The sequence below is a fragment of the Hippocampus guttulatus genome, chromosome 5 (assembly GCF_054856545.1).
Source record: "Hippocampus guttulatus isolate MCC_2025c chromosome 5, RoL_Hgut_1.0, whole genome shotgun sequence".
Classification (NCBI taxonomy): Eukaryota; Metazoa; Chordata; class Actinopteri; order Syngnathiformes; family Syngnathidae; genus Hippocampus; species Hippocampus guttulatus.
In genome coordinates, this window is record NC_141265.1 from 21317559 (window position 1) to 21336215 (window position 18657).

Sequence of the window (18657 nt, forward strand, 5' to 3'; positions counted from 1 at the left end):
TTCCCCCCCCATCTCATTTTATGAACTCCGCATCGCCCACGGTGCAAGGTGACGTCCCCCATGACGCTAAAGTTGGCTCCACCTTTGCGCTCTGCTTTCGACCTTAAAATACAGCAATTGCGCTTTCTGGCCTGTAGGTAGCAATGTTTTCCAGTTTAGTATAAGATAAAATATCCTTTATTTGTCCCACACTGGGGAAATTTACAGCCTCCAGCAGCAAGAATGTAGGTAGAAAGAAGAAATATGAAGTATGGGGAAAGACGCTGGTTTCCAACGTTCCTCAATGTCTACAACATTGTAGACTACAGTCTAAAAACATTGCTCTCATTACCACAAAATAAAAATTGCTTCGAGGTTTTTACCTTTTTCACACCATTCATAACTCCAGCTTTCAAATGACACCTATTATGAAAAATTCGGTTGGCAAAAAAATGTCAAATGGCAGTAAAAAAAATGTTTTTTATTGCCATTATTTCTTTCATTTATAGGAGGAAATTAGTCGTTTTGATGGGCATCTATTGCTACAAAAATAAAACAGAATAAAGAAATAAAACAACTGATTGACAAAAATGAATTAAATTGAAAATGGCTAACAGGTATTTTTATTTCCACGAATATCTTCACTTCGGATGAAAATGCTTTTAATGGGCCAGAGGATTGTTATCAGGCTAGCAGGTGAGCTGATCATTTGAATCACGTGTGTTGGAGGTGGGGAAACATGTAAAACAGGCTGGACAGGAGTTCTCGAGGACCAAACATGGGAAGCGCTCAATTCATCCCCACCCTGCTTCCACATGACCTCTTGTAAAAAATTACCATCCATTTTTTAATCTGCTTATCCTCACAAGGGAAGATAATTGCGATATGTTCTGTTCATCCTGCCCTCACTCATGAACAAGACCCCAAGATACTTAAACTCCTAAACTTGGGGCAAGAGCTCATCCCCGACTTGGAGAGGGCACTACATCAGTTCAGGGTGTACACCGCCCACTGCCCAAACACAGCTGGGAGAGGCTCCAGCACGCCCGACCCTTGTGAGGATAAGCGGATCTCATACACACACACACACACACCCATACCTCAGTTTTCGACCATAATCCGTTCCAGAAGGCTGTTCGAAAACCAGAACCACGCTCTTTAAAAAAAAAAAAAAATCTTTATTGAACACATCTGCTCACAATGGAACGCTACACGAGGAAGCGTCACTTCCTCGTCTACCCAAGGAAGCGTCACTTCCTCGTGTAAGGAAGGCGAGAAGAGTCAAGCAGCGCGTTCAAGTGCGCTCAGTTTGGTCGAGAACTGATTTTCGTTGTAATCCGAGGCATAAAAAACTCGAAATTTTTGGTCGAAAACCGATTTGGTCGAGAACAGAGACGTTCGAAAACGGAGGTTTGACTGTATATAAAATGTGTATGTATATTGATCAACTGGTTAGCATGTAGGTCCAGAGGTCCAGGGTTCGAAACCCCGGAGCCTGGATTCGAACCTGGATTGCTCTTTCATGCATTGCCCTAGTGAGGTCACCTGTAACTGTGACACGTGTGGAGTTCGCATGTTCTCCCTGTATCTGCTTGGGTTTTCCCCAGGCACTCCGGTTTCCTCCCACATTCCAAAAACGCGCATGGCAGGTTAGTGGAACACTCGATCTGAATATTGTCCCAAGGTGTGATTGTGAGGATGAAAGGTTGTTTTTCTATGTTTGCCCGGTGATCGGCTATCAACCATGACCTACTGCCCAAAACCAGCTAGGATGATTTAATAAGATAAGATAAGATAAGATATCCTTTATTCGCCCCACACTGGGGAAATTTACAGCCTCCAGCAGCAAGAATGTGGGTAGAAAGAAGAAAGAAGAAAAAACAAACAAACACCGTTCAATTAAGTGCAATATAAATACAAAATGGATAAATCGCAGTGCTATTTACAATTGTTTTTCACATCATTTAATTATTATTATTATTATTGTTATTTTTATTCAGCAGCCTGACAGCAGTCGGTAGGAACGAGCGTCGGTATCTCTCCTTCTTGCAGCGCGGGTGTAACAGTCTCTGGCTGAAGGAGCTACCTAGTGCTGTCAGGGCGGGCTGGAGAGGGTGGGAGGGACTGTCCATCATAGCTTTTAGCTTAGTTAGCATCCTTCTGTTGCCCACCTCCTCCAGAGTGTCAAGAGAGCAGCCCAGGACAGAACCGGCCTTCCTGACCAGTCGCTCCAGTCTCTTTCTGTCTCGGGCTGAGATGCTGCCTGACCAGCAGACAATGCCATAATGGATGGCCGAGGCCACCACCGAGTTATAGAAAGTCTTGAGGAGCGACCCCTGAACCCCAAAAGACCTCAGTTTCCTGAGTAGGAAGAGTCGGCTCTGTCCTTTCCTAATCAGGGTCTCCGTGTTTGTAGACCAGTCCAGTTTGTTGTTCAGAAGAACACCTAGGTACTTGTAGGAGGTCGTCCTCTCTATGTCCATACCCTAGATGTTCATTGGTGCTGGTGAGGACTGTTTCCTGCAGAATTCCACAACCAACTCCTTAGTTTTCCTAGGGTTGATCTGGAGGAGATTCTGCTGGCACCAGTCCACAAAGTCCTTCGTCATTCCCCTGTACTCCCGATCGTCCCCCTCTGTAATGAGGCCAACAATCGCAGAGTCATCGGAGAACTTCTGAAGGTGGCAGTTTGGAGTGGTGTGTCTGAAGTCCGAGGTGTAGAGGATGAACAGGAATGGAGCCAGAACAGTCCCCTGCGGCGCTCCAGTGCTGCAGAGAAGCCTGTCTGACTCACAGCTCTGCAACCTCACGTACTGCGGCCGATTTGTGAGGTAGTCTGTGATCCATGCTGTGAGATGGTGGTCCACTCCGGCGTTCTGCAGTTTGCCTCCCAGTAAGTTGGGCTGGATGGTGTTGAAGGCACTGGAGAAATCAAAGAACATGATTCTCACAGTGCTCCCAGCCTTCTCCAAGTGTGACAGCACTGAGTGGAGGAGGTAGATAATGGCGTCTTCCACGCCGATGCCAGGCTGATAGGCAAACTGCAGCGGGTCCATTTTGTATTTATATTGCACTTAATTGACCCGAAGGTGGGCGAGGACGAGTCTCTCCAGCGTCTTTATCAGGTGAGACATCAGCGCCACCGGTCTGTAGCTGTTCAGCTCCTTAGGGTGGGGGTCTTGGGCACTGGGACCAGGCACGAAGTTTTCCACAGCTGTGGAGCTCTGCCACAGGCAGGAACCAGGTGACAGACTGGATTGATGAGAGCTGGTCGAAAGAGGAGGGGGAGGAGAAGAAGTCCTCAGTGAGAGTGGTTGCAGTTGGTGGTTGGGGGAAGGGACAGACGACTGGTCGAAACGGTTAAAAAAACGGTTCAGTCCATCTGCCCAGTTCTTGTCCTTCTCAGTCAATGTCTTTGGGCTGTCATGGCCTGAGATGGTTTTCAGGCCCCTCCAGACACCAGTGACATTGCTGGCCTGTAACTGGTCCTCCAATTTCATCCTGTATATCTTCTTCCCCTCCCTGATCTTTTTTCTCAGCCGAATCTGCACGGCCTTCAGCTCCTCTCTGTTTCTCGACATAAAAGCTCTCTTCTTCTCCTTTAGGAGGGCCTTAATAATAATAATAATAATAATACATTTTATTTATAAGCGCCTTTCAAGACACCCAAGGACACTTTACAATAACAAAAAACACAAAACAATACGGGATTTGAAACCTGTGTGTGGATAGATGTGCCAAAAAAAAACAACTAAACAGAACAAAAAAAACCCCAACAACAACAACAAAGAAATCAGCAAGGGGGCAAATACGTTTCACAGCGCTGTATATATAGACCAGTTCAATGTTTGCAAACCACAGTGACATAATGAAGATGTGCGCACATCTCGGAGGGAAAAGCACTCGTCGGTGAACAGAGTTCGCTCACGCACCGCTGCCTGTATTTGATAAATACCCTGAGTGTTTTCACACACGAGACTCTCAAAGCCTACAAGAGTCTTGATACTTATAATTACGTGGTATGTGCAGTGGCGGTTCTGGATCAATTTCACTGAGGGGGCCGGGCTGAGGCCAGGGGTTTTGATGGAGGGGCACATTCAATCCAGGGCTAAAAAGACAGATTCGAAATCTTATTTGACTTTTTACTTCTTCAAACTTTGAAATTGTAGTCATAACATTACAGTGATGAGAAAAAAACAGTATTAGGAGGGCTAAAATGTCTGCAAGCGTAACAATACGCCGTGTCCATCTGTTGAGAATATTCAAGCCAGGTTCAATGTCAGAGCTTCCGCCGAGCTTGCTGATGATCTGATCATTTGAATCAGGTGTGTTGCAACAGGGAGACTTGGAAAAACATGCAGGACAGTGGCCCTCCAGGACCGGAGTTTGACACCATGATTTAAATGATAAATATGCAGTGAGAAAGATATACGCGCACACACACCTGTGTGTGTTGTGAAGCATGTTTTTATAATTTGGCATTAGTATGGTTGTATATGTTTGTGTTTAACATGTGCATGAAGTATTGAAGAGTTACTTCCCACACAAATTGTAAACACGTTTGACTGTAAAGACGACATATCAACTGCTTCACTCATGCTATACTGTACTTCATTATTTTCACTCATTTGTTACTTCCACTAATTGAATGTTATTCTGGGCTTTCACAGAACAATAATAGAATATAATTTGACATGCTACACCTAACTCACAAGTACTTACCAGATATGAAGTGGGCACTGCAAAAACGAACATTATTAATTGCCTCCTTAGACCAATTCTCACATCGTAAAGCTTGTAACCATAACTTTTGCCGTTTTTTTCTGAAAGGGTGTTTACTAGCAGGAATTCGATAAAAGACTAGATCTCTGTGTGTGCTCTTTCTATTCTGACAACCCAGAGCACAGCATGAGCACACCATTACTCACACCATTTTGTTCAGTTCAGCGTGTGTTTTCTGCCTCCGAGATTTGCGCGCAGCCAGACTTAATGTATACATACGTCACATGAATACATATACAGTACACATATATACACTGTATATACACACACACACATATATACACTGTATACACACACACACACACACACACACACATATATATATATATACAAAGGGGTGTTCACACGGCACACATTTGCGATAAAAAATGTAAATTAATGCCGATAACAGCACTAAACACAGCACTAAACTGACAGCTCAAATATATATATATATATATATATATATATACAGTACACATTATTATATATATATATACACATATATACACTGTATATACACATATAAAATGTGTGTATGTGTGTGTGTGTGTTTCTAATCATTTCTGCATCCTATCACAAATGCAGCTCAAAAGCTACATTAACATGGTGGGTCAAGTCAGGAAATGATATCGGGAAAAGGGAAAACCTTGAAGAACCTATGACAGAAACACAAAGACCATTAAATCCTTTTTATTTACAAATTGGAGCGCTGACTTTGGGGTATTATTCACATTCCATTGTTTATTTCGAGTTGGCGGTGCATTTGAGTTGTCCATCTGCATATATGACAGTGACAATAAGAAAAAGAAAATGTATAAAAAGCTGTGGGCTGACTTACAACATGGCACCCTCGTGAGTGAGCGGTTGGGAGCCGGCTGAGTGACAGCGAACGCGCAATATTCTACCTGTACAACTATTCACATTCGATCACTGTACACATTTACAGACATCACATTAGGGAAAGAGCCAGTACCTGAGGAATTAAGTCTCACAATTAGCATTACTCATTTGTTGTGGTAAAAATGTGCACAGCCAAACAATGGAAGCCGGAGCAACGCAGAGCAAGATAAAGATTTCACAGCAGTGCAAATTTGATGTACAGGTGATGAGTGAGCTCCAGCTGGTTGAAATTTTTTTAAGACATGCTCATAACCAAGTTTATATTTTACAGATAATTTACCTGAGGCTTAGTCTTCAAGCCCCACCTCCACATTGAAATGAGCACTTTTTCAAATGGTTGCTGCCAACCTCAGCAAAAGAGCGGATTAGACTGTTAACGGTGGAATTTTCCGCAAGCACTTTATACGTCACTGGCCTGCAGTTGTATGTTTTCATAAATGGTTGTTGAGGCCTCCGAAAAAACAACATCAGGTGGGTAGGATACATCAGGTGCACTGGCATGCTTTCAGAAAAAAAAGATAGGAAGGTATAAACAACTGAAGCAATTGCCAGCAGCCTTCATTGTCCCCTCTCTTCAAAACACAGAAACTGTACATGAAAAAACTAATTGGTCAACGAAACCTACCATACGACAGCACACAGGAACAAACACCTCATACGTGTGCAGCATTTCTCTCAAGGATGAAACGTCAACCAAATAAATAATTCATAACAGCGCCAAAAGTAATTAAATAACAATCATTGTCTCAGTTTAAGATCACAGGAAGCGTGATCCACTCAAAGCAGTCAAACGTCCATTTTACAAATGTATGAAAAAGCCTGGCTCATTTACTTTAAGTCCTCCTGGTGCTCAGCAGATTGTTATTTCAGCAAACGGTTCAAGCTCCAATTCCCGAACAACTCAAACACTGTCTTCTGAAAACACGACAATAATAAAACACTTTTCTTTGGACGCTGCTCACCGATCACCCCTCCCCGTTAAAATCACATTTAAAAAAAAAGAGGAAATGCATTCTCTCACTTGTGGCTTGATATCACGGTCATTTTGAGGAGCTGCGAAGTGCCGCAGACAGCGGTCTGTCATACATGAGGTGGGGGCTTTGGATTTGGTACTTTGCAGCAGCTTTATGTGATCTGTAAATGTAAGGAGTCTAGTCCCGGGATGGGTTTGGGGGCGCTAAGCCTTGTAGCAGTTGCTCTGTGTGGTGAGTGCTAGCTGACCGTTGGGTGCCACTTCGTTGGCCTCATCCTCCAGGAGGCCTGACACGTCGGCGTTGGGAATGCTGTCGTGATAGCTGCTGAAGCTGATGTTGTCCTCTTTCAATTCGATGGTCCAGAAAGGCGCGTTGAGTTTCCGGTTCTGGTATTCTCTGTAAGTGTACACCCCACCGACGAAGCCCAAGAGCACGACCACCACCAGGATGATGACGGCCAAGATAATAATGTTGAACTGTGTCCAGGAGACGTCGGTCAGAGCTGCTGTGGTATTGTCGGTAGGGCTGCTCAGGCTAGTCAGCAGGGCCTGAGTGGTGGCGGCCGTGCTCAGTGTCGTGCTCCAGTTGCCGCTGGATGTGGAGGCGGGCAGGATGCCTCTTGGTCTGGTGGAGGTCGCACTGCTGCTGGAGGATGAAGCTGTACGGGACGAAGGGGCCTCTGTTTTGGGCCGACCTGCTGGTGTGGGAATTCGCTGAGGCGCTGAAGACAGAAAAAACATTCAACAATTGCATCTTTTCTTCATTCAACAGTCACGGTCTGTTCATTTAAAGAAACAGCCGCCACACAGTTTTTCCCCTCATGAAGCGTACCACCACTGTCCTGTCGAGAGTCCGTGTGGCGTATGCCTGGTAAAAGCTGACACCTAGTGGTCAAAAGGCCAAACTGCCGAACTAAATACCAGAGATGAGAGGTACAGTACCCTGCCAAGTACATCGAAAGTTTCATTTCAGTTGTTGCTGCTGAAGGTGGATCAACCAGTTGTTAGGTTTCGGGGGCAATTGCTTTTCATACAAGTTCAGGGAGTTTCTTTTTTTAGAAAGACATGTTTTTATTCTTTTCAACGTGAGAAGATTACATACGGTGAGATTATTACGCCTTTAACCCTTTGAGGGACATATTATCAGGTTACAGGGTGCATGAACAGGTTAAACAGATGATATTAGTTTTAATTACAACGAGTGAGTTAAAGACAGATGGCGGCAGTTCTACGTGAACATATATGGAGCAAAGTAAGTGCAGTCCGTAGGGTAATAAGAATAATTGTGCCCCCCCATGCATTTCCCTTCAGACTGGGCTCAGTATGTGTCCCCAGTGCTAGCCTCACAACATTAGCCTCCTGCAACATTTAAAATTGTATTTATAATCCTTCTGCCGACTTTTAAAGGACAAAATATTCAAGTACCATTAACCTTTAGCAACTCCTGGTGCCCTACCAACTGCCTTGTAGTGATGTGTCGTTCGCGAACGAATCGGCTCTTTGAAGTGAACGACGGGAGCCGGCTCCTAATAGGGAGCCGACTTTTTTTTCTCCTGTTTTTTCCCCTCCGTCGGTTAAAGCCGCACGTGATTGGTTAAAATCCGTGGTAGAAGAAAGATGGGAGGATTATACACTCACACACACACACACACGCTGCAGTGAAGAGAAGGGGGAGGAGTTAGACACAACAGCAGCACACCGTGAGCAGCACAGGAACAGGAGAGACAGGGAGACGAGAGAGAGCTCGATAGCGCTACAGAGAAAAAAACACGGTGGAAAGTGGAAAGGCGAGAAAATGGATGGGAAATGCAGTGAAATTTAGACTCATTTCAACTTAATTGATCGTTCAAAGGCAGCGTGTAGACTGTGCAAGGTTAAAATATCCAATATCAAATTTTAATTCATAATTTGTTGTGTGGTAATCAAAGCTTACTTATGTTGTTTTACTGTAAATAGTTAAAAGCTTCTAAATATACAACAATCAGAGATTGGAACTTTTTGTTGACCTTGTTTTGAGATGGGTCTTTGTTCTTCTACTTTGTAATTTATTTTTTGTAGCACTCCATGTTGAGTATGTTCAGAAGAATATAAATCAAGCCATATAAAAAATAAATATTTAATACACTGTATATTATTTTACATTAGTAATTCATTTTACACATAATTTTGCATTATTTTGGTAGTAAATTAATTTAAGCAACAAAAAAACTGAGGAGCCATTTGGGAGCCGAAAGGGCCCCAAATGTGAGCCGAGCCAAAAGAACCGGCTCTCTAAAAAGAGCCGGAATTCCCATCACTACTGCCTTGAGCGCTTCACTCCTGAAAACACAAATTCACGTGTTGTGCCCAGAATCTGCAAACATAGACAATGAGGTACAACTTGCACTTATCAAACGGCTCTCCTCCAGAACAAGCTCCCTAATTTGGTCCAGAAGGCTGACACTGTGTTTAAGTGCAAATTTAAATCAGTCATCTTTTATAAAGCGTATGGTCAGAGACGATCTATGGTCATCTCCTTTTTGTGTGTCATCAGCGCCGGATGTTGATTGATGTGGGAGCTCACATTCAAATGAGTGTCAGCACTGATGATTTGACTGGATGAAGTGATAGACAGCTCTCTCCCTCTTCCTTTTATGTGCTTTCAATGCTTTTGTTACTGCCTTTTCGAAGTAAGCGTAAGATACCTTTCATGAGTCAATGACAACATATGTGGTGATTACTTTACAAATCCTCAAAAGAATGAACAAGTGCTAAAAAGGTAAATGACATGATTGCTCCTCAAAGGAGAAGTCAAGTCAAAAATGTTCTTCACGAGATGTTCTATGCGCCCCCACAAGTCTCAACACGGTACGCTGATAAACCCTTTCAGGGACAGCGGTTACTAGAGTGGACGGCAAATGTTCAAATGTTGTTTTATCTTATATGTGAATCATCCACTACAATGGACCCTTATTTGTGTTGCCATCCACTGGCATTATTTTGTTTTCATTTGCCTAAAAACTAGTAAGACAGAAAAAAGGTAGAATATTATTATTTGTGCATGAGAGGGTTAATATTGTGTTTGTGGCTCATGTGGCGAACATCACATGACCAAACTCAGAAAACAGGTGAACGGTCACGTTCGCAACCTGAGCCCTCGGGTACTCCGATGTCATTTTCAGTCGACAGCAAGTGGCAGTACAAGCAAAATGGCGGCTGCCTTAGATGGATAGAAACGGGTGGATTTTTCTGCCTATGTCATGTCCCACGAACGCATCATTCATCTGAATACCGTGTTTAGACTGCTGGGAAAATGTTTGACTTGACTTCTGCTTTAAATTGACGTTGATACTTACTTAGCCGGCTGCAGTTATGAGCCCGGGCGTCCCCCGCAAATCCGGGAGCACAGAGCTGGCACTGAGGCCCGGTGGTGTTGTTCATGCAGCTGAGGCAGTGGCCGGTGTCGGGCTGACAAAGCTGGCGGGGACCCTGAGGATCTGCATTCCCGCTACAGTCACATGGCACGCAAGCCCCGGATGCTTTGTAGAAGCCAGCTCTGCACTGGTCACACAGTGGGCCAGAGTACGGGTCAAGGCACTGGTCACACACTGGGGAGCCACTGGGATCTGAACAAGAACGCACGGCAGTCAGTACCTATCAGGAGCATGATAATCCACCAAAAGGGAAATGTTGTCAACTCACAAATGAGTAAAATCTTCAGTTGCTCTAGAAAAAAAAATTCAGCACAAGAGCAGCTGGCACATTAAGCCTTTCAGGGACAGCGGTTACCACAGTGGAGAGCTTATCATGTTATCAGGTTACAGGGTGCCTGAATGGGTTAAATACATCATGTAGAACCAGTGCAGGTACAGGAAATGAAATGGAATCAGATAAACAGTTTTAGGGCGGCCCGGTAGTCCAGTGGTTAGCACGTCGGCTTCACAGTGCAGAGGTACCGGGTTCGATTCCAACTCCGGCCTCCCTGTGTGGAGTTTGCATGTTCTCCCCGGGCCTCCGTGGGTTTTCTCCGGGTGCTCCGGTTTCCTCCCACATTCCAAAAACATGCATGGCAGGCTGATTGATCACTCTAAATTGTCCCTAGGTGTGAGTGAGGGCGTGGATGGTTGTTCGTCTCTGTGTGCCCTGTGATTGGCTGGCAACCGATTCAGGGTGTCCCCCGCCTACTGCCCGGAGACAGCTGGGATAGGCTCCAGCACCCCCCGCGACCCTAGTGAGGATCAAGCGGTTCGGAAGATGAATAAACAGTTTTACGTTGCTTCTTCATTTTTTAATGATGAATGAAAGCACTGCAAGGCTCCAGGTAAGTTTGAGATGAGATTGCTTCGGCGAACCACCAGGTGGCTCACGACAACATAGTATACTGTACATGCAGAGCCAAGCAAAGTACAACTGAAGGGTTTCCAAACACCGTTCAACTGAACGCAGAATTAATTCAGGATGTAAAATAACGCAAGATTTTTTTTTCAAAATAACTGTAACTATCAGTACCAATTGATAGTTGTGCTGGGTAAAAAAAAAAAATTAAACTAGTTGAATTGATTTTTCCTTTCATAGCCCGATATTGATTCATAAAACCATAAATCAATCCTTTTAAACCGTGTTTTCCCCCATAAATTCATGTGACATCTCGCATCACACAAGATTTCGTCACGACGCAAGAGTAGTGTAGCATAACAACATGGCAGAAGCATTGAAATTCGCGCCAACCAACTTCAAGGCAGTTGTTTTTTGGTTTGAGAAACACAAAGAGAGCAATGAACGGAAACTGTGAACCAATCACGGGAATGTGAACGTCACTGGGTTACAGTGTTTTTGTCACTTTATTTACACGGCCTGCCCTGTGGTTGTAATCGATTTATTGTTTTGATCAGGTCATGTTCAATCAAACATACATGAGTCATGTAACCGCATTAGGGTTCATTTAAATATTTTGACAAATGCACCAAGCAAGAAGTTTCTATTATTCGCAGCATTGCTTCTTCTGAGAACGTCTTCCATATGAAAGTAAAATTGGTACTGTGAGAAATCCTGAACTGAAGTGAAAATCAATCAAAGTGAATCCTGAATTGTAAATCGCATCGAATCAGCGCCTTGTGAATCGAATCAAATCGATTTGGAGAATCGGAATCGATTCCAGCCCTCATCGGTGCTGGCAGCTCTGTAAATCAGTTACCATTTTGATCAAACTGGGTTTTAATTTATTGGAAAAATAACATCTTTATTTGGAAAAGTACAAGAAGTAATCATCCAATTCCACTCAGTAGTCCTTTGTTACTGACAATATGAATAGCAAATCGGGATTTAGAGCTTGATTCTGAGCTCGATCACCTAGACAACAAATCTCACCATCTTTCTGTGTTAATGGCTTAAAAACGCCGTCAGACACTGGCCTAGATGTTTTCTATCTCGAATGATCACATGACTGTTATATTGCAAAACATGCTCCTCCTGATACATTGTTTCAGGTTCAAAGGCAGCCGACGCGCTGGGTTATATAACCGTTAGGAAACATGAGCAGCGCTGCACTGGAATAGTAAGACTTGACCCGGCTTCTTCTTCCTCCTTTTTTCCATGTTAAGTGAGGAGATCACAAGTAGCTAAGGTAGGCGCTGTCAGACACACGATTTAGAAAAACACAAGTGCAGGCAACATTAAAAATGAACGCCAGTCGAGAGCAGTGGGTGCAGATGGAATCATAGATGAGTGATTTAATGTGTGACCCAGATTCTGATATGGAACAGTGCTCCACTTCACCTCTCAGGGTGTCATAATAAAGATCTTCATTTATAACCAGGTGCATCCACATATTTAGAAATCAATGATCCTAAAAAATGAAGCCATTACGCTGTCATTGCCAAGACGACCTGAGTTTTGAGGCTGCTTGCTCTCCGAGCTCCGGTGTTCACCATTAATGAAATCATGCACTTATAGCGCTGTTAACATGGTCGAAGGACACAAAACAATGCCTTTACTCCGATGATTTCCTTCTTCCTACAGCGATGCTGTCTGAAAGCATAATGCGGCCCATCCCCCGCAGTCTGTTACTGCCTGAGTGGCGCTGAAATGGCCCAACTGTGCTGATGCTGTCCCAGCTCAGCTCAGCTCAGCCTGGTTCATGTCCCTTCCCCTCCCTTACACATTGCAGCACCTCTAGCGTGGTCCCCAGTAGGCCGACACATAACCTAACAGCCGGCGCGTATCTCCCTGCATGGCAACATGGCAAAAGCCATGCAGGAAGAGGCTCGCAGGACATGGTTGGTCGAAAAAAGGGGATCATATTGAGACAAAGCTGGAAAACGGCAAAATAAAGTCATCAAAAAAAACAAAAACAAACAAAGAGGCATTGTTTATTATTTTAAATTTGAGGAATACAATACATCATGAAAAAAAAATACAGCAACGTTTGATGTCGACGAGCTGCAAGTCCCTTCTTTTAGGGCGCAATATTGGAGTCAGACACACTGCAACATCAATTGACAAGACAGAAAGAGTGGTTGCAATGCTATCGCCCGGGTCACCCCTAAGTGCGCACTACTTTCATTTCAAATTAACATCACTCAATGCAAAAATCTATGAGCAAAAGGGCGGTGGACAGACGACTATGAATCCCAAAGTGTATACATATCTTTCCAATTTTACTGAGTCTTATTCGATCGCGCGGAGAGATTACTAGGATAGTATCTGGATTATGCACTGTGCAGAACATTTGTCAAGGTCATAACCAAAGCCGGAACCAGAACTTCCATCACTCTCATCACTTGAGAACTTTGGACTAAAAAATGTGGTCTTGTGTAGCCTGCCTGCGACTCAATTAAAACCACTGTGTTCTCCCCAAATAACTTGAAGTTGTTTTTCAGCCAAAACCAAACATCACTTGAGTAAAACTGCTGTGCGCAGGAGGGTTTTCTCACCAAGACGCTAGAAGCTTGAAGACAAAGGAGAGTGGAGTGGGTTTCCCCCCTGCCTCCCCCCTCAAAAAATATTTATTCACTGGACCAGAAACACATTGCCGACCATGCTGTCAACTATTTTCGTGACCACGACTGGTGTGAATGACATTATTTGGTATCGCTGCAAGTATATTTGAACTCCAAAAGATTTTAGGTGATGAAACTGTAACTATCAGGGCATGACAGTGGCAGCCAATCAACTCCGAACGCTGCCTCGAAACCCCCCCCAAAACATTTAGGTGCTGTAAAACTGGGGCAGACAAAGCCCGGAGCAGAAAGGTCACTCAAACCCAATTTATGCAACTTTGCTCATTGACAAATTAAAAGTGTTATGGCAGGAAGCAGAAATCTGATGCCATCTTCTCAACTCCACAAACCAAGACGAATGTTTTGGGGTGATGCATGTGTGATGCATGTAAAGCTGAGTTGAGTTGAGATGTCACCACAAAGGCACATACAGTATGTCTCCTACCATCGATTTGGCGCCCTGGGTTAAATCCTACTTGAAAAGAATGGAAGGTTGCAGTGGCAAGAAGGGACTGTGCTCTGCGAGTGACTCCTTACGATTAGATCCAGACTCAGCCCAGTGCAACACAGTCGGACATTTCAATTATTATAATATAAGTTACATTGCTGCTGTGGCTCAAAAGACATCTACCGTACACCTTGTGGGAGACATACTCCTCAATTTCTTCCCAACACAAACACAAATCCCAACTCGACAGCATGGCCCTTCCATCGCTACACATGCTTACAATGAGATGTGCAGGGAATGCGGGGTTTTTTTTTTTCAAAGATGAACGGGAACAAAAACATTTGATAGTCAAAATGGCAAAGCCCGAATCATGTAGTGCAGTAGCTGTGGAGTCCACCCGTCCTCCATTGAAGCTTAGAGAAAGGCAGATGCACGTGTGTGAGTTTGAGTGTGTGTGCGTGCATGCATGTGTGAGGGAGAAAGCTGTATTTGTCTGCAATGATATGTTTATATATTTTTTTAAAAAGTGCAGCTGGAACAGGGGATGTCAGTTTTAGAACAAGCCTCGCCAGACCTTAATCTACTGGATGTAAACTTTTTTTCCCCTCTGTTGAATCGCTGAATCATTGTTTAAAAATTTAACTCAACAGACTTGACAACCAGAAATAGGCATTCCGTCCTTGGGACGGAACAGATGGACACCCATTATGGGGACGGAGAAGAGTTTTTTTTTAAAAAAACGGACAGAAGCGGGTTTTCGTCCGTCCCTTGAATCATACCTAACCAGGTGAAGTACCTCCGGCGCCCATTTCACCAACAATTGACAGAAACATCCATCCATTTTCCGAACCGCTTGATCCTCACTAGGGCCGCGGGGGGTGCCGCAGCCTATCCCAGCTGTCTCCGAGCAGTAGGCGGGGTACACCCTGAACCGGTTGCCAGCCAATCGCAGGGCACACAGAGACGAACAATTATCCACGCTCACACTCACACCTAGGGACAATTTGGAGTGTTCAATCAGCCTGCCGTGCATGTTTTTGGAATGTGGTGGGAAATCGGAGCACCCGGAGAAAACCCACGCAGGCCCGGGGAGAACATGCAAACTCCACACAGGAAGGCCGGAGCTGGATTGAACCTAGTACTTCTGCACTGTGAAGTCGACGTGCTAACCACTCGACTACCGGGCTGCCCTGACAGAAACATGCCCAGCCTATTTTACGTGTGTAATCTGCCAATACACTACTTCAGACTGAATGTGAAATATCACGACGCGCTGCTTATCTCGCACGTGTTCACTGTTTTTGTATGTGGGAGGGAGTGACTTTGCTTCAAGAGGACAAGAGGAGGAGTACTCGTCCTCTGCCCAAAAAAGTTTACACATTGCCAGTTGTTGAAATTATAAACTTTTTCCAATTCTACGTATAAAAAGTAATTTCCATTTTCCTTTTTCCAATTTTTGATGGGAAATATTCAAAGGAATTGACATTTTCAAACACATTTTAAGTTATTATTTCTTAGTCTTTTTTAAAATTAAAACTAATCCAAATTATTTGAATTAGTATTTCTTTAAATAAAGATACACTCAAACCTCATTTCATCGTACATCGTTTACGTTTTCACCGCTATAGCGTTCACATTTCAAAGCCCCAATTTCACACAATGAATTTTCCATTTGCCGATTTTGCCGACAACGAACACCTTTATGACGTAAACTTCATTAAAAGGACCCGATTGTTCCCACAAAATAATGAAAAGTTCTTTGTTACAACGAACCACGGGAAGGTAACTTTGCTTACGAACAAAATGTACAGCACGGGATTCCCTTCCATTGCTTGGCAATGCTCCTCACGGAGTCACGGCACGGTCAAGCACATGGTCTGAAAACATGTCTGGGTCAACGTAAGAAAATCTCACTGTCTGTGAAGGCTGAAATTGCCTCTAACTTTTGAAAGGGAGTCTCCTAGACGAAGCTCAGCCAGGACTACAAAATGGCAAAGTCGACGATTTCGACAATCATCCGTAATGGCAATAAAATAATGGCAGCGTTCGAGGCCAACAGATTTAAAGATGAATGGCTTTGGGGTGCGGCACATTCTGAACTGGAGAAGGCACTTTTCATTTGCTGACTGAATGTTTTCTTCATACTGTATATAAGTATTTGTAATTGACATGTTTATACTGTATTACATGTTCATGTTTTTACATCAATAAATGTTCACACTGTATGATACATCATGGTTGGGGGCCATTTTATTGGAAATGGTTACAACGAACTACGGTACTAACGTACAGATTCGTTCTGTCCCTCGAGGCACGATGTCATAAGGTTCGACTGTACAGGCCTCTCGGGAGCACTTTAAGAGGGTTTAACTAGATTTGATGGATTTTACATACTCCTGATGTTGACACGTACTGTACTCATGAATTCCTGCTCTTCGGGATAGATCCCGTTTTTAAAAGTTGAATGAGATGCATGAGATGCATTATTTCATGGCTGAAGATTACATGAAATTGTTCCTCTGTATGTCATGAGCTTCCGAGCCAAATGTGGTGGTTCTCTGGCTACTCTAACATGCTGGTCAAGCGAATGTTTGTTTGACAAAATGTTGAGGCCATTCTCTCCTAATCTTGAAAATCCAAGATGCCCACACCACCTAATTTCAACCTTCGATATCTCAGAGGAGCACAACATATCATTGGAAAGCTGAGATCATTCCTTTTTGATGCCCCAAGGAAAAAAAAAAAGTGTCACTGTGACATTTTATTATGGCGCGTACTTTGACCAACTGATTCACCCTTCATGAAGCAATCATAAACATCCTTGGAGATTATTACTGTTGCTGTTCCTTAACGATTGACAAGGAGAAATCGCATCAATCAAGCCTCATAGTGAAGGGTGCTGCATCCATTACAATTTAGTTGCCAAATACGGTTCATTTATGTAACATTACATGTAACGTACAACTGAGGTAGGATGTATTTCACCTGTGAGGTCGAGCTGCCTTTGTAAATATGACAAGGACAGCCCAAATTTGAGTGTGTGTGTGTGTGTGTGTGTGTAAGGTCAGGGACTCACCGGTGTGACAAGTGCCATTGGAGGAAGAGTTGGAGCAGGGGCATAGGACACAGGCTTCGGTCAAGGCAGTGCTACGGCTGCGGTAATGATCTGGCTTACACTCCTTGCAATTCGGCCCCTGGGTGTTGCCCTCACAGTTCAGACACACACCTGAAGAAATAAAGTTTTGAACATTTCTGTTTCATCCAGATTGCATTTTATTTAACAGTGGAAGGTGAGACAAGAACCACTTGTACTTAAAGGGGAAGTCAGGCCCGATATTTGCTTCACAGTAATATGTTCTGGGCGCCTTCACTAGTCTAAACATGGCATTCTGATTCATATTACGTTTGTGGAATATGAGCGAAGCAGTAAAATCCAGCTGTTTTTAGCCATCTCAGGGGTCGGCCATTTTGACACTTTCTATCGACTGAAAATGACATCAGTTTCTCAGGGCTCAGGTGTAGACCAATCATGGCTCACATGTTGTCTGAGCCATGATTTGTCATTACCTGAACCCTGAGCAACTGCAATGTCATTTTCAGTCCACAGCAAATGGCAAAATGGCTGCCACATGAGATGGACAAAAACAGAGGGGCGGGGGGATTTTACCGCTTCACTCATATTCTACAAATGCAATATGAATCAGAATGCTGTTTTTTGACAAGGTGAGGCGCATAGAACATATTATTGTGAAGAAAATATTGGGGTTGAGTTCCCCTTTCAAGAAAAAAATTCCGCCCGACAAAATATATACATTATATGCCAACAATTTATGTGTATTGTGGTCAGAAGTGTACAATGTATATACATTCCACATGCTCATCATCTTAATTTGGGATTTTAAGTAATTATTTGAATACGTTTTTTTCTTCCAGAGTGGAGTGGTTGCACAAAAAACAGTACATTTCATTAATTCGGGGGCATAAGTGTAAATGTTTTTTTTTTTTTTTACATGAACTCATCTATTAATATATAAAATATATAGAGTACCAAAAGGCTGAAATATATACATACAAGTACATTCGCCCAAATCATACAATAAGAGGTGTTGAGGATGTCTTTTAACACGTCATCTGTTCCAGCATGTTTGTACCGTGTCCCAGTTCACAAACCGAGGTTGGATGACTTTGTTGCAACACAAATTGTCTGGCCAACACAACACCCGAAAATCAACTCCTTTTAACACCCTTGGGATGAACCACAACTCTGGCTGTATGCAGTTGAATGCAAAAGAACAAACAACAGGGAAAACAAAAAAAACTAACATATCAGTGTTTACTCAGTTAAAAAATTGTGGATCATGGGAGCAGTGGATATGGCTAAGGATGAAAACAAAATGATGGCAAATAGCTTGCCCTCGTTCTTTTTTGAAAATGACCGAGGTTATGCGAGTGTCTTGCAATGTTTGCAGACAGAAAATGTGAACTTGCACATTGTGTTCCTGTTTGAGTGGACTGTTTCCCTGAATCAATCCTTAGAGAGAACTGTAAAACCGTAGTTAATCCATAGAGCACTCGCTGAGCCCAAGTGAGACCTGAGTAGTCCATCTGTTCATGCA

At 43.5% G+C, this 18657-nt stretch overlaps 1 protein-coding gene across 1 annotated transcript in view; it reads right to left on the reverse strand.

Annotated features, from left to right (window-relative positions):
- Window positions 1-5417: 5417 nt before the first annotated feature.
- The window catches only part of LOC147205515 (multiple epidermal growth factor-like domains protein 9), a 48044-nt gene continuing 34804 nt past the window's right edge, over window positions 5418-18657 (reverse strand). The window contains exons 4-6 of the mRNA XM_086110762.1: window positions 17118-17267; window positions 9952-10221; window positions 5418-7338 (exon numbers count right to left, since the gene is read on the reverse strand). Of these exons, the coding sequence (XP_085966888.1) occupies window positions 6821-7338; window positions 9952-10221; window positions 17118-17267 (938 nt within the window). The 3' untranslated portion in view covers window positions 5418-6820. The remainder of the gene's footprint in view (window positions 7339-9951; window positions 10222-17117; window positions 17268-18657) is intronic.